The sequence below is a fragment of the Bufo gargarizans genome, chromosome 5 (genome assembly GCF_014858855.1).
Source record: "Bufo gargarizans isolate SCDJY-AF-19 chromosome 5, ASM1485885v1, whole genome shotgun sequence".
Taxonomy (NCBI): domain Eukaryota; kingdom Metazoa; phylum Chordata; class Amphibia; order Anura; family Bufonidae; genus Bufo; species Bufo gargarizans.
The window spans coordinates 311,542,518-311,557,532 of NC_058084.1; the positions used below are offsets into that span (position 1 = coordinate 311,542,518).

General features: G+C 41.8%; 1 protein-coding gene across 3 annotated transcripts in view; it reads left to right on the top strand.

Moving 5' to 3' along the window:
- GMDS (GDP-mannose 4,6-dehydratase) overlaps positions 1–9,911 on the top strand; it is a 481,024-nt gene extending 471,113 nt beyond the window's left edge. For all 3 annotated transcript variants that reach the window (XM_044293287.1, XM_044293288.1, XM_044293286.1), the window contains 2 exons: positions 2,324–2,392; positions 9,517–9,911. In XM_044293287.1, coding sequence (XP_044149222.1) covers positions 2,324–2,392; positions 9,517–9,579 — 132 coding nt within the window. In that variant the 3' untranslated portion in view covers positions 9,580–9,911. The remainder of the gene's footprint in view (positions 1–2,323; positions 2,393–9,516) is intronic.
- The last annotated feature ends 5,104 nt before the right edge of the window (positions 9,912–15,015 follow it).

The window sequence follows — 15,015 nt, forward strand, 5'->3', positions numbered from 1 at the left end:
TTTGTATGTATTATGCCTGTGTATGTAATGTTTAGTAAGCATGTAGCAATCATGAGTTCTTCTCTTCATCCTCCCTACTTTTCTTATATTATTTTTTCTAGAAATCAAAATGTGTCAGTACATACAGTCTAGTAGGCAGATGCTTTATTTTTCGCACCTTCTATCTTTGTGCCTATATTTATAGTGGCCTAATATAATTTTTTCCTTACATAATATCCACAATAGTATATTCAGTGGCTTATTTAGAAGATATCATTGGAGCCTAGTAGGCTGTGGACAGGATTGTGACCTCCTAATAAACAGAAAGCGTGTTTAGAGGATTGCCTTATTTTCTTTGGGTTAGGTTTAAATGAACGCTCACTGCTTCATAGCATCTGAACTTCGCTGATTGCCACATGACATTTGATTCCATAGAAATGTGCATCAGTGTGGCCAAGACATTCACTGAAGTCAGGTTGTACTAAACTGTCATGCCTAGGACAATCAGTCAGTAGGTGGGTTTTCCTAGCCACATGACTGTGCCTCAGAGCAGTAACACAAATCACCTATGATCATTTTATTGACTCATATAGCACCACCATATCCTGCAGTTATCACTCACATCAGTACCTGTCATTATTGAGGCTAACAATCTAAATTCCCAAAAAAACTATCAATGTGCTTTTGGAGTGTAGGAGGAAACCAGAGTACTTGGAGAAAACCTATGCAAACATTGGGGAGAACATGTAAAGTCCATGTAGATGTTGCGCTTAGTCAGGAACCTAGTGCTGCCAGACAACAGTGCTAACTGCGGACCTACTGTGCTGTCCTGAACAATCTGGTGAAATGTACTGCATGTGCAATGGTACCAACATTTATGATGCACATAAAATGGAACTGCACGTGTTCATGCTCCTTATGAAGCTGTACCCAAGGCACTCCAATCCAACATAGGACCCAGGTTTCTTAAAGGAGTCGTGTGCTGTAATGATATTGATGACCTATCCTGAGGATAGGTCATCAAGATCAGATTAATGATTGTCTAACTCCCAGCACCCCTGCTAATCAGATGTTTGAAGGGGTTGCAGCGCTCATGCTAACACTGCATTCTCTTCAAAGTTTAACCGAGTGCAGGCTCCCTTGTAGTAGCAATGCACCGTAATTACAACTGCTCATTCCATTCAAGTGAATGGGACGAGCAGTTGTATTTACATTGTACTGCCACTACAGATTTGAAGACATGCTGTTAAACAGTGAAGAAGACGCGGGGCTCATACTAGCGCCGCAGTCTCTTCAAACAGCTGATCAGTTGGGTTGCTGGGATAGACCCTTGCTGATCTGATATTTATGACCTATTCTGAGGATACATTATCAATATTATTAGCTGATACAACCCCTTTAAAAAGGCAGTCCCGCTTACACCTATGTAGTGGTTCATTTTCGGCTGCATCATTCTCTTAGGTCTCTTTCATATAGACTTTATTTTCTGCCATTTAAAAATGCATGTAAATCACCATACATTTTTAAGGATTTCCAAGTGTTTTTAGTGGCATTTTATTTTTTTACATTTTGTATGCAACTTTTTTTATGTTCTGTAGTATAGACAAAATGCAAGAAAAAAACATCATAGTGGGGCAGATAGTATTTATGACAAATTTGCAGCTTAAGGTCCCATATTATGGTGCACGCCATATTTGGGATTTTAAAAAGTGAGAAGGAAAAGAGGTGGAGCCAGCTGTGGTCCACTAGATTTGCTATAATTTACACAAGAAACTGAAATAAATTATACTTCAAATCTACTCCCGCTCACAGCAGCTGGGATAGATTAGAATTTATAGTACATAGAACTGTCAGAAGATGCCCCATATTTATTAATGGCGCATCTTACTTCAGCTGCTTTATTTTTTTTATTTTTTTAAACTAAGACTGGTTAATGAAAGGCCCGATGCTTCTGACCCTCAAAAACAAAATGCTGTGTATGTAGACTTATCGATATATTTATATAGACTTCAGTAAAAAAAAAAAAAAAAGTTTAATTTACCCCGCAGAAAATGTAACAAAATTCTTTGTGTGAAACCAAACTAGCAGCGCAAGTAACACGTGACTTTCCCTACAATACTACAGTACAGTATAAGACCATAAGAGTGAAAACTCACCTTTCTGTGTTGTCATTGCAAGTTTTATGGTATCTAAACTTGTAGGGATGACTGTTGCTTTACGTCTGAGGTTTGGATATGCTTACACCATACAGGACTCTGAAACCTGATATACTGTAATAGTATGAAAGTGATTCAGCCGTTTCATTTCTGCTTCTGAATCTTGTTACTTTTCTTCGCTCCCACAGGACTTTCTACAAGGAGACTGCAGCAAGGCTAAGCAGAAGCTAGGATGGGCAACAAAAGTCACATTTGATGTAAGTATTCTATTGATGCATTTCAATAAGTTTAACTTTTTTGATACCTTGATGCCCAGAGCAAATTGTAACTTTTTGGAATTCTGCATTCTATGCAGATATTTTTTGTATTTACCCTAGCCAGTTATTTTTTCTCCTAGTTTTTTGAATTGGAGTTAAAGGGGTTGTCCGGGTTCAGAGCTGAACCCTGACATGCCCTTATTTACACCAAGGCAGCCCCCCTGAGGCTAGCATCGGAGCATCTCATGCTCCGATGCGCTCCCTTGCCCTGCGCTAAATCGCACAGGACATGGACTCTTTTGTTTTCAGTAACACACTGCCGGACGGAAACTTCTGCCCGGCAGTGTGTTCGGTGATGTTGCCAGCTCTGATGGGCGGGCTTTAGCACTGCCCTAGCCGTTTTGCTGGCTAGGGCAGGCATCGGTGCCAGTGACGTCACCAGGCTTCCTGGCAGCCGCATGGAGAGCCCGATACGTCACCGGATCTCCAAAAAATGCCTTTGCCCTGTGCAATTTAGCGCAGGGCAAAGGAGAGCATCGGAGCAGGGGGGCTGCCTGGGTGAAGCTCTGAACCCGGACAACCCCTTTAATATCTTTTATAGTATAGATAGATGTTATTATTATTTTTAAGTTCTACTGTTAGGCCTCATGCACACGACCGTGCCGTTTTTTGCGGTCCGCCAAAACGGCGGCTCGGATGCGGACCCAAACAACGGTCGTGTGCATGAGGCCTTAGTTTGTCAGACATATTAATGAGGTTGTCCAGTGATTACACGTTTTGCATGGTGTACCATCACAGTGTGATACCTTAAAAATTCCTTTCTGCGCCTTGCCGGTCCCTACTTCCTGGTCCATCTAGATACATAGGAAATGACCACTCAGCCTATCACTGGTTCACGGCTGAGATGGGCCACTACTGTGACCAGTGATTGTCATTTCCGGTGTGTTGATAAGTACCAGGAAGATAGAGGCCAGCTAGGGACCGAAAAGCATCAGAATAGGGGGTAGGGGGCTGGTCTGTATCGGGAATTTGACTTATTTATTATATTACACCCTTCTGAACCTTTTTTCCAAATTTGTAATGTATCTGAACAACTGTTTTAACCCCAAAAATGAATCATCTTATTCTGACTTGCACAACGAAGCCAAATATGTATAGCTTGTCTTAATTATGATCTTGCTTTAATATTGACAGTAAAGACTCAATTTTACTTTTAAAGATTCTTTAGCGAAATGTACAAGAGCAAATAGAGATGACGTGCACCGAACAAAAAAAATGGAGGATTATTGTTTACTGTTCATTTTTGCTTGATTACTTTTACATTTACACTGTTGAGCCTTAAGGCAGGTTAACACACTGCAATGTACAGCCGATTGCTTCCTTACCGACAGTTGGCTGTACATGCAGCAATCTCCTTCACAGTAAGAGAATGGTGGGTCGCTTTTGCGATTGCTCGTCCCTATACAGCTGCACTGTTTCTGGGCAGCAGATCGGGTGTTCGGCGACACATTTTGGCCCTCTAACACATGGGGATTTTGGTGTGGAAACACACGACAATATGCACAGAAATTAAAGCTGTCTAAAAGAAAAAACTGACTTTACTGCTCATAGGAACCAATCGCAGCACAGCTTTCATTTCCTATTTTGCTGTTGAAAAAAATTAAAGTTGTGCTATGGGCCATTTTCATAAATCTGTTCTCTTCTCAGGAAAAGTTTTAGCCCCCCCACCCCTCAATCACAGAAAATCCTGTGACATCAGAAGCAATGACTTATACAGGGAGTGCAGAATTATTAGGCAAGTTGTATTTTTGAGGATTAATTTTATTATTGAACAACAACCATGTTCTCAATGAACCCAAAAAACTCATTAATATCAAAGCTGAATATTTTTGGAAGTAGTTTTTAGTTTGTTTTTAGTTTTAGCTATTTTAGGGGGATATCTGTGTGTGCAGGTGACTATTACTGTGCATAATTATTAGGCAACTTAACAAAAAACAAATATATACCCATTTCAATTATTTATTTTTACCAGTGAAACCAATATAACATCTCAACATTCACAAATATACATTTCTGACATTCAAAAACAAAACAAAAACAAATCAGTGACCAATATAGCCACCTTTCTTTGCAAGGACACTCAAAAGCCTGCCATCCATGGATTCTGTCAGTGTTTTGATCTGTTCACCATCAACATTGCGTGCAGCAGCAACCACAGCCTCCCAGACACTGTTCAGAGAGGTGTACTGTTTTCCCTCCTTGTAAATCTCACATTTGATGATGGACCACAGGTTCTCAATGGGGTTCAGATCAGGTGAACAAGGAGGCCATGTCATTAGATTTTCTTCTTTTATACCCTTTCTTGCCAGCCACGTTGTGGAGTACTTGGACGCGTGTGATGGAGCATTGTCCTGCATGAAAATCATGTTTTTCTTACCTTGCAGACTTCTTCCTGTACCACTGCTTGAAGAAGGTGTCTTCCAGAAACTGGCAGTAGGACTGGGAGTTGAGCTTGACTCCATCCTCAACCCGAAAAGGCCCCACAAGCTCATCTTTGATGATACCAGCCCAAACCAGTACTCCACCTCCACCTTGCTGGCGTCTGAGTCCGACTGGAGCTCTCTGCCCTTTACCAATCCAGCCACGGGCCCATCCATCTGGCCCATCAAGACTCACTCTCATTTCATCAGTCCATAAAACCTTAGAAAAATCAGTCTTGAGATATTTCTTGGCCCAGTCTTGACGTTTCAGCTTGTGTGTCTTGTTCAGTGGTGGTTGTCTTTCAGCCTTTCTTACCTTGGCCATGTCTCTGAGTATTGCACACCTTGTGCTTTTGGGCACTCCAGTGATGTTGCAGCTCTGAAATATGGCCAAACTGGTGGCAAGTGGCATCTTGGCAGCTGCACGCTTGACTTTTCTCAGTTCATGGGCAGTTATTTTGCGCCTTGGTTTTTCCACACGCTTCTTGCGACCCTTTTGACTATTTTGAATGAAACGCTTGATTGTTCGATGATCACGCTTCAGAAGCTTTGCAATTTTAAGAGTGCTGCATCCCTCTGCAAGATATCTCACTATTTTTGACTTTTCTGAGCCTGTCAAGTCCTTCTTTTGACCCATTTTGCCAAAGGAAAGGAAGTTGCCTAATAATTATGCACACCTGATATAGGGTGTTGATGTCATTAGACCACACCCCTTCTCATTACAGAGATGCACATCACCTAATATGCTTATTTGGTTGTAGGCTTTCGAGCCTATACAGCTTGGAGTAAGACAACATGCATAAAGAGGATGATGTGGTCAAAATACTCATTTGCCTAATAATTCTGCACTCCCTGTACACTAGGAAACACAGTCCTCAATATGAGTGTTATGAGGGGCATTTATCATGTGATTTACATCACTGTTGTGGCTTTAAAAATCATCATTTGCAACTTTTTGAGCTATTCAGCACTTTTCTAAAGTGGCGAGAAAAGGAGTGGGGCTTAGCAGTAGGGGCTGGGCCTATCGCGGCTTCACTGGATTCAATATAACTAATGCTAGAAACAAGTTAGAGCTCAAGTCTAGTGACTGGCGTTGAATTTCAGTTTCTGGTGCACAGAGTTCCACAGATGTGCCTGATTTATTAACCTCTTAGTGACCAACCTGTTTTGGGCCTTACTGACCAAGCATTTTTCTTCCTTTTTTCATTGTTGCTTTCCAAGAGCTATAACTTTTTTATTTTTCGGTCTATGTAGCTGTATGAGGGCTTGTAGTTTGTGGGACAAGTTGTAGTTTTTAATTGTGCCATTTTGGGGTACACATAACTTTCTGATTAACTTTTCTTAACTCTTTCTGGGAGGGAGATGGGAACAAAACACCAATACTGAGATTTTACGTTATAATTTTTTCAGCGTTCATTTTTCATTATAAATCACATAATATCTTTATTCTCTTGGTCGGTATGATTACAGCGATACCAAACACATATCGTTTTACTACTTTTGTGCATTAAACCCCCTTTTTTTGCATCTTCACATGCCAATACCCAAACTTTTTTTTTTTTCTTTCTATGGAGTTGTGTGAGGGCTTGATTTTTGACGGACGACTTGGTATCACTTTGGATTAAATATCACTTTTTAATCGCTTATTACATTTTTTCGGTGGCAACTAAAAAATCAGCAATTATGGCATTGTTGTTTTTTTGTTTTTTTACAGCATTAACATAATGGATAATTCACATGATATTTGTTTAGTGAGGGTCATTATGGTTGCGGTGATACCAAATATTTGGGGGAGATTGTATTTTTGCAATTTATTTTCATTGAAAAGCTTATTTTCAATAGAAAAAAGTGTATTTTTAAATTGGAATTTTTTTTATTCAATGGTTTGTTTGTTTTTGCTTTTATTAACCACCTAATAGTCCCACAAGGGGACTATAACAGGTAATGCTTTGATTGCTTCTAAAATACAGTGCACTATCCCTATAGTGCATTTCATTTTAATGTCCATGCTATACTGACATTGGCCAGAGAGGCACAGCCTGCTGGGCAACACTTAAGGCAGGCTTAGGGCCTACACCACGTCCCAGCCTGCCCATACACACATCAGCACCCCGGTGATTACATTTACAGGGTGTCGATGGGAGACAATGGGAGTCCGCTACCTCTGTCACCACTTACATGCGGTGGGCTCCATTGCCCGCGGGACTTAAGGGTTCAAACAGCTCGGATCGGCACTCCTGCCGGTCTTGGCTGTTAAAGCAGGAGCACAGATCTCATGTGAGAGCCAAGCACCCCTCCCCGCTGCACAGCGCTGCCGTGAAAAGGTGGCAGCCCAGCCTAAGGCTTAGTCACTACCATAAAAAGGCGTATGGGTGGTCACTAAGGCGTTAAAAAGAATCTGCCTCTTAATAATTTGGTTTCCGTCCTGCAAAACGGAAACCAGACGCATCCGTTATGCCGGTCCATATACTTCTATTATGACGGATCAAAACAGAATGCCTCTTAAAGGCTCCCGTTTTGCATTCCGTATAGCACTCTGTTATATTCCATTATATTCTGTTATAACGGAATTCCTATATCATCCAAACCCAAAACTGTAAAGTTTGGGTTCTCTAATCCCTACTGCCCGACTATCGGGTCGTGTAAACAGTACAGTACACACCATTCAGATTAAAGCATGCAATACAGAAGTTGGTCTTTTATGCCTTGAGCAACCCTGCCATACAGGGTTCAGAGCACATCCTGCCGTGATATACTGTGTATTTAGTTCAGAAATACATTGTTTTTCTTAGGCTGGGTTCACATCAAGATTTAACATATACAAAAAACATATAAGTTAACCAGATGCCTCGCTCAGACTGGTGGCATCCGTTCACCATAGAGTTCCACTGTAAAAAAAAATATATATATATATTTTATTTTATTTTATTTTACTGGACGCTGCAGGATACAAGAACGTGGTGTGCTGTGTTCTAATTCTATGCGTCAAACTGAGGCATAAAACGTGATGTGACCCCACTCTTACTGCACAATACACGTTTTATACAACCCAAGCCTTGTTGCCCATAACAACCAGAACGCTTAAAAAGTAAAAGCTGCGCTCTTAATAGTTGGTATGTTCAGCAAAGCCAGATTTCCGGGAAAACAATTTGGTAAATGAGGGCTATTGTGTAGAGTACACTGATGTCTAATAACAACGGTCACCTTCCTGTGAAGTCCCCGATAGATGCCATACCAGACTCTATAGACTAAAACAGATCTCTGGCGGGTGCGTCTGTCAGGTCACTGAGACTCAGTATATCGAGCTGGTGAGTTGCTGGCGATAATGAAAGTAATATTAGTTCTTCATGATGTGATTAACATTTTCCTTCTAAATATCATAGGAAGTATTGAGAAGGGTTGTGATTTTCAGGCCATTAGGAAGGGTTGGGGTTGGGTTAAGAACAAGGGACACTCTTATTTTGTGTGGTTGACGGATTGGCTCTGGATACGTTTAGTGAAACTCACACCAAGTTCAGTCAGTTTTTTCTGCGATTGCGTTCAGTTAAGTTTTTTCTGCGCGGGTGCAATGCGTTTTTCACGAGCGTGATAAAAAACTTAAGCTTTACAAACAACATCTCTTAGCAACCATCAGTGAAAAACGCATTGCATTCGCACTTGCTTGTGGATTCAATGCGTTTTTCACTGAAGCCCTATTCACTTCTATGGGGCCAGGGCTGCGTGAAAAACGCAGAATATAGAACATGCTGCGTTTTTCACGCAACGAAGAACTGATGTTCAGTGTGGGTGCTATGCGTTCACGTCGCGCATTGCACCCACACGGAAAACACGCTTGTGTGAAAGGGGCCTTAGGCCTGTATTAGACCTGCAGATCAGCATTTCGATTAACAGGAAAGGTAGTGCTCCTTCCCGACAATCGCATCAGTAGAGAAGAACGCTGCTATTACATGCAGCAATCTCCTCAGCAGTATAGGGAGGAACAATCCCTAATGCCGTCGCTCGTCCGCATACAGAATCTGTGATTAAACCAGATAGCGACTCATCTCCCTTTTTTAAATCTTTTTTTTTTTCTGATGGCAGATTTTTTTATTTTATTTCCTGAACATGATTAGGGGGGCGGCCATCTTGCCTGAGTTGTTCTTAGCAGCATTAGGAAGATTGTTTTACAGCAGCCCCATGATCCTTAGAGACAATGGACTAGAGGGTACCTCAGTGACTTCCATGGGACAGTTTTCTAGTCATGCTCTGTGCCCTCTGCAGAGGTCATTGTGCAAAGATAGAATAGATGAGCTCTGACAATCATCTACTGAGAATAGTGGATACGGTCTTGTCTATACACAGAGGTGATATCATTACAGGCAGGATTAGAATGACAAATAAGCAGATAAATGTAGTAAAGTGATCTATACAGACCAAAAAGTGGTGCCTATTATTAGGCTTAGTGGCCAGTGCGAAAACTGCAGGATTTTATGGGTTTTGTTTTAAATATTGACATAGAAAATTAAAAAGTATATTAAATTCTTTAAAAATATGTTAAACATAAAAACGTGATTTAAATAATGGGTCCATTCCCTTTTAGTTCTGTTTCCATGTATGCTAGCCACCTGTACTGAGACTAGCTAACACTGATTTCTTTTATTGCAGGAACTGGTAAAAGAGATGGTAGAAGCAGATATTCATCTGATGGAAACCAATCCCAATGCCTGAAACAGCACTGCCTCCTGAACCCTTCAGAATCAATTAGGGCAACTTGTTAAATCACTTCAGCCCATCATTCTTTAAATATAAATATATATCAAATGTTATTTGTTTTCTGACCTGCGTGCATATAACTGGTGCACAGTGCTCGCAGTCACACGTGTCCTTTTTGTATTATGGGAAAACTTTGTTGGGATTTTTGTTATGTTTCCTTTGTTACTGTTTCTTGGGTTTCTTTTACTCCGCATTCTGTGCTCATATATTATGATATGATTATGATGGTTCTCGGTTTTTTTCTATCTCTTTCACATTGGTTCTTTAATAATAAATTGCTTTGTAAAAAAAAATGCTAAAGTGATTTTTTTTCTATTTTGTCCATATAAGTAAAAAAAAGTCACTAATTTTTTTATAAAATTCTGAACGGTTCATATCAGAACGTGGAAAAGCAAGCATTCTGTCATGCAATCAGCTCCACATAGGTTCATACACAGCATTCTGCAGCTTTAAAGGGGGTGTCCGTGTTCAGGCCTAACCCGGACATACCTCCATTTTCCCCCCGGCAGCCCCACTGACTTGAGCATCGGAGCAGTCCATGCTCCAATGCTCTCCTTTGCCCTGTGCTAAATTGCGTAGGGCAAAGGCATTTTTTGGAGATCCAGTGACATACCGGGGCTCTCCATGGGGCTGCCAGGAAGCCCGGTGACGTCACCGGCACTGATGGGCAGGATTTAGCGCTGCCCTAGCCAGTAAAACGGCTAGGGCAGCGCTAAAGCCCGTTTATCAGAGCCGGTGACGTCACCAAACACACGGCAGGGCGGAAGTTTCCGCCCGGCAGTGTGTTATGATAAACAAAAGGGCATGAGATGCTCCGATGCTAGCCTCAGGGGGGGGCTGCCTAGGTTAAAATAAGGGTATGTCCGGGTTCAGCTCTGAACCCGGAAAACCCCTTTAAAACATCCGGCAAGTTATTGTATTCCACATATCAAAACAGGCAGACATTCTGTGTGCAGGCAGGCAATGGCCATTTGTTTCCTTAGGTGTATAATAGGGAACTGCTTTATAAGCTACTACACTGGGAACACACTTATTATTTGCTTTCCTACATGAACACTTTTTTCAGTGTACAAATCCTAATGGTTGATATGAAGCCAATAAAAATCATTGTGCAGCCCAGAATTCAATAATTTGAATAAAAAAACAAAGGGGGTCATTGATTAAGACTGGCGTTTAATACGTCGGTCTTAATAACTCCTTTGCGATGTTGTGGATCTGCCGAAGTTATGAAGAGGCGCCGGCCTGTACATAACTTCGACACATCCACCACTGGTCTAAATATAAGCCAGCTTCCTTGCTGGCTTACATTTAGACAATTTTCTATGCCTAAAACAGGGCCCCTAAATGAGACCCCTTCCCCACCCATGCCACCTGGTGTATGTGGGGAAAAAAGTCGCAGATTGTTATGTAAATAACCTTTGGGCCTCAATTTGCACCAGGTATATCTGATAGTAAATGACCCTCATAGTGGATAGGAATTCATATTGAAAATTCCTTTTAAGTGTCATACTAGAACCTGTCAGCATGGAACTGCAGTGCAATCTGCAGGCTGCCTGTTATAGAGCAGGAGGAGCTGAGCAGACTGATATATAGTTTTGTGGGAAAGGATTCAGCAAACTTGTAATTTATACATTCTTCTCCTTCTATGCTTTGTAGTCATGTGAGCGGTCCTATCATTGATTGGCAGCTAATTTGCATGACTAAAGGAAAGCTCGTTAGATTTTATCTGGCGGTGTAAAGGTGCTGCCGATTCCCAGATGAAAACGCATTGGATAATCGCATCTTTCATGCGGTCACCTAAATTACCATTTGCCGGCAGCAGATCGTGCCACCTAAACACGCTCTGCTACCAGCAAACAATGATTATGTATGGGGACGAGCGATGGCATTAGCGAATTGTCACGTGTAAAGAGGGAAGGCTGTAAATCACTGACTCAGCATAGATAGAGCAGGGGTTTAAATGGATATATTCCAAGCTTTACTGAATCAGTACATCAGTCGGCTAAGCTCCTCCTGTTCTGTACCGTACTGCCCGTAGACTGCAGTGCATTTCTTGGTGACAGGTTCTCTTTAATACTTATTTAAAGCACTGATTCAAATTGGGGCGTGGTGGGAGCAGAGTGGTGGGCATAACTGATGATTTAAATCTATGCCAGCTATTAACTGGCATAGATTTCATTTTAGGTGCCGAGACTGCCAGGGGATGCGCCTAATTTATGATGAGGTGTGCGCCTCGTCATAAATTAAGCACATCCTCTGACAGCACAGGGAATATCAAAGACCGCTGTAAAATGCCGGTCTTTGATAAAATTTTCCCCAAAGTGTTTTTTCTGATGTACCATATTGAAACATACACACAAAACACATTTTTCTGTCAGTGTAGGAAAAATGGGAACAGGGCTTTATTTGTCAGAATTTGTAGAGCTTTGTGGGCACTGGCAGCTTGAATAAGGTAGCTCTTAAAACGATTCTAAGCTGTAACTGGGCTGTTCTGTCAAGATGATGGCAAAAATGTTCGAACTGAAGTCCATTAGCTTGTCAAAATTATCATTACTAGAAGTAGTAGGAAAAGCGTGCATAGCCAGAAGAACTGTTAATGTGGCTATATACTGGCTACATGTATAGATATACAGGTGAAACTCAAAAAATTAGAATATCGTGCAAAAGTCCATTTATTTCAGTAATGCAACTTAAAAGAAATTGCATTAATGCAGCTTAAAATTAGAATTTTGTGAAAAGGTTATATATTTTAGGCTCAAAGTGTCACACTCTAGTCAGCTAATTAATCCAAACCCCCTGAGCAAAGGGTACCTCAAAATTGTGACTTTGGGGTTTCATAAGCTGTAAGCCATAATCACCCAAATTATACCAAATAAAGGCTTGAAATATCTCGCTTTGCATGTAATGAGTCTATCTCATATGTTAGTTTCACCTTTTAAGTTGCATTACTGAAATAAATGAGCTTTGCACGATATTCTAATTTTTCGCGTTTCACCTGTGTGTGTATAGATATATGTACACTGCTCAAAAAAATAAAGGGAACACTTAAATAACACAATGTAACTCCAAGTCAATCACACTTCTGTGAAATCAAACTGTCCACTTAGGAAGCAACACTGAGTGACAATCAATTTCACATGCTGTTGTGCAAATGGGATAGACGACAGGTGGAAATTATAGGCAATTAGCAAGACTCCTCCAATAAAGGAGTGGTTCTGCAGGTGGTGACCACAGACCACTTCTCAGTTCCTATGCTTCCTGGCTGATGTTTTGCTCACTTTTGAATGCTGGCGGTGCTTTCACTCTAGTAGTAGTATGAGACGAAGTCTAGAATCCACACAAGTGGCTCAGGTAGTGCAGCTTATCCAGGATGGCACATCAATGCGAGCTGTGGCAAGAAGGTTTGCTGTGTCTGTCAGCGTAGTTTCCAGAGCATGGAGGCGCTACCAGGAGACAGGCCAGTACATCAGGAGACGTGGAGGAGGCCGTAGAAGGGCAACAACCCAGCATCAGGACCGCTGCCTCCGCCTTTGTGCAAGGAGGAACAGGAGGAGCACTGCCAGAGCCCTGCAAAATGACCTCCAGCAGGCCACAAATGTGCATGTGTCTGCTGAAGCAGTCAGAAACAGACTCCATGAGGGTCATATGAGGGCCCGACGTCCACAGGTGGGGGTTGTGCTTACAGCCCAACACCGTGCAGGACGTTTGGCATTTGCCAGAGAACACCAAGATTGGCAAATTCGCCACTGGCGCCCTGTGCTCTTCACAGATGTTCACACTGAGCACATGACAGACGTGACAGAGTCTGGAGACGCCGTGGAGAACGCTCTGCTGCCTGCAACATCCTCCAGCATGACCGGTTTGGCATTGGGTCAGTAATGGTGTGGGGTGGCATCATTTCTTTGGAGGGCCGCACAGCCCTCCATGTGCTCGCCACAGGTAGCCTGACTGCCATTAGGTACCAAGATTAGATCCTCAGCTCACTTGTGAGACCATATGCTGGTGCGGTTGGCCCATGGTTCCTCCTAATGCAAGACAATGCTAGACCTCATGTGGCTAGAGTGTGTCAGCAGTTCCTGCAAGACGAAGGCATTGATGCTATGGACTGGCCCGCCCATTCCCCAGACCTGAATCCAATTGAGCACATCTGGGACATCATGTCTCGCTCTATCCACCAACGTCACGTTGCACCACAGACTGTCCAGGAGTTGGCAGATGCTTTAGTCCAGGTCTGGGAGGAGATCCCTTAGGAGACCGTCCGCCACTTCATCAGGAGCATGCACAGGCGTTGTAGGGAGGTCATACAGGCACATGGAGGCCACACACACTACTGAGCCTCATTTTGACTTGTTTTAAGGACATTACATCAAAGTTGGATCAGCCTGTAGTGTGTTTTTCCACTTTAATTTTGAGTGTGACTCCAAATCCAGACCTCCATGGGTTGAAAAATTAAATTTCCTTTTTTTTTATTTTTGTGTAATTTTGTTGTCAGCACATTCAACTATGTAAAGAACAAAGTATTTCAGAAGAATATTTAATTCAGATCTAGGATGTTATTTTTGTGTTCCCTTTATTTTTTTGAGCAGTGTGTGTGTGTGTGATATATATATATATATATATATATATATATATATATATATATATATATATATATATATATATATAGAGAGAGAGATAGACACTCACACACTTTTAAAGTGTACCTAAACCTTTATATTTTTGGGGAACTGTTCCAAATACCATAATGATGATGATTTTTGTAATATATTTTATATATAGATCTTAGGGCTCATGCACACGACTGTATGTATTTTGTGGTCCACAAAAAACGGATCCGCAAAAAATACGGATAACATCCATGTGCATTTCATATTTTGCGGAACTGAACAGCTGGCCCCTAATAACAGTCCTATCATTGTCTGTAATGCACACAATAATAGGACACGCAGAAACGGACACGCAGAAACGCAATGCACACAGAGTAACTTCATTATTATTTTTTGCGGAGCCGTTGAAATTAATGGTTCCATATACGGTCCGCAAAAAAAAAATGGAACGGACACGAGAAGATGCTGACTGTCCGGTATCCACATTTCCAGTCCGCGGCCCCGAACTTCCGATCAGCAGCTCCGCAAAAAAATAGAACGTGTCCTGTTCTTGTCCGCAGCTGCGGACAAGATTAGGCATTTCTATCGGGGTGCTGGCCCGGTGTTTTGCGGATCCGCAAAACACTGCGGACGTGTTAATGGACCTTTATTGTTTTAGTAGCCAAACAGGATACCGTGCACCGATATGCTATGCTAGGCTTTGGCAGAGCAGTGTTGTGCTGTGCAGAGCTCCTGCCTGTCCTCACTCCTCTTGAGATAGTATGTTGGTCCAGGGAGTTCAGCA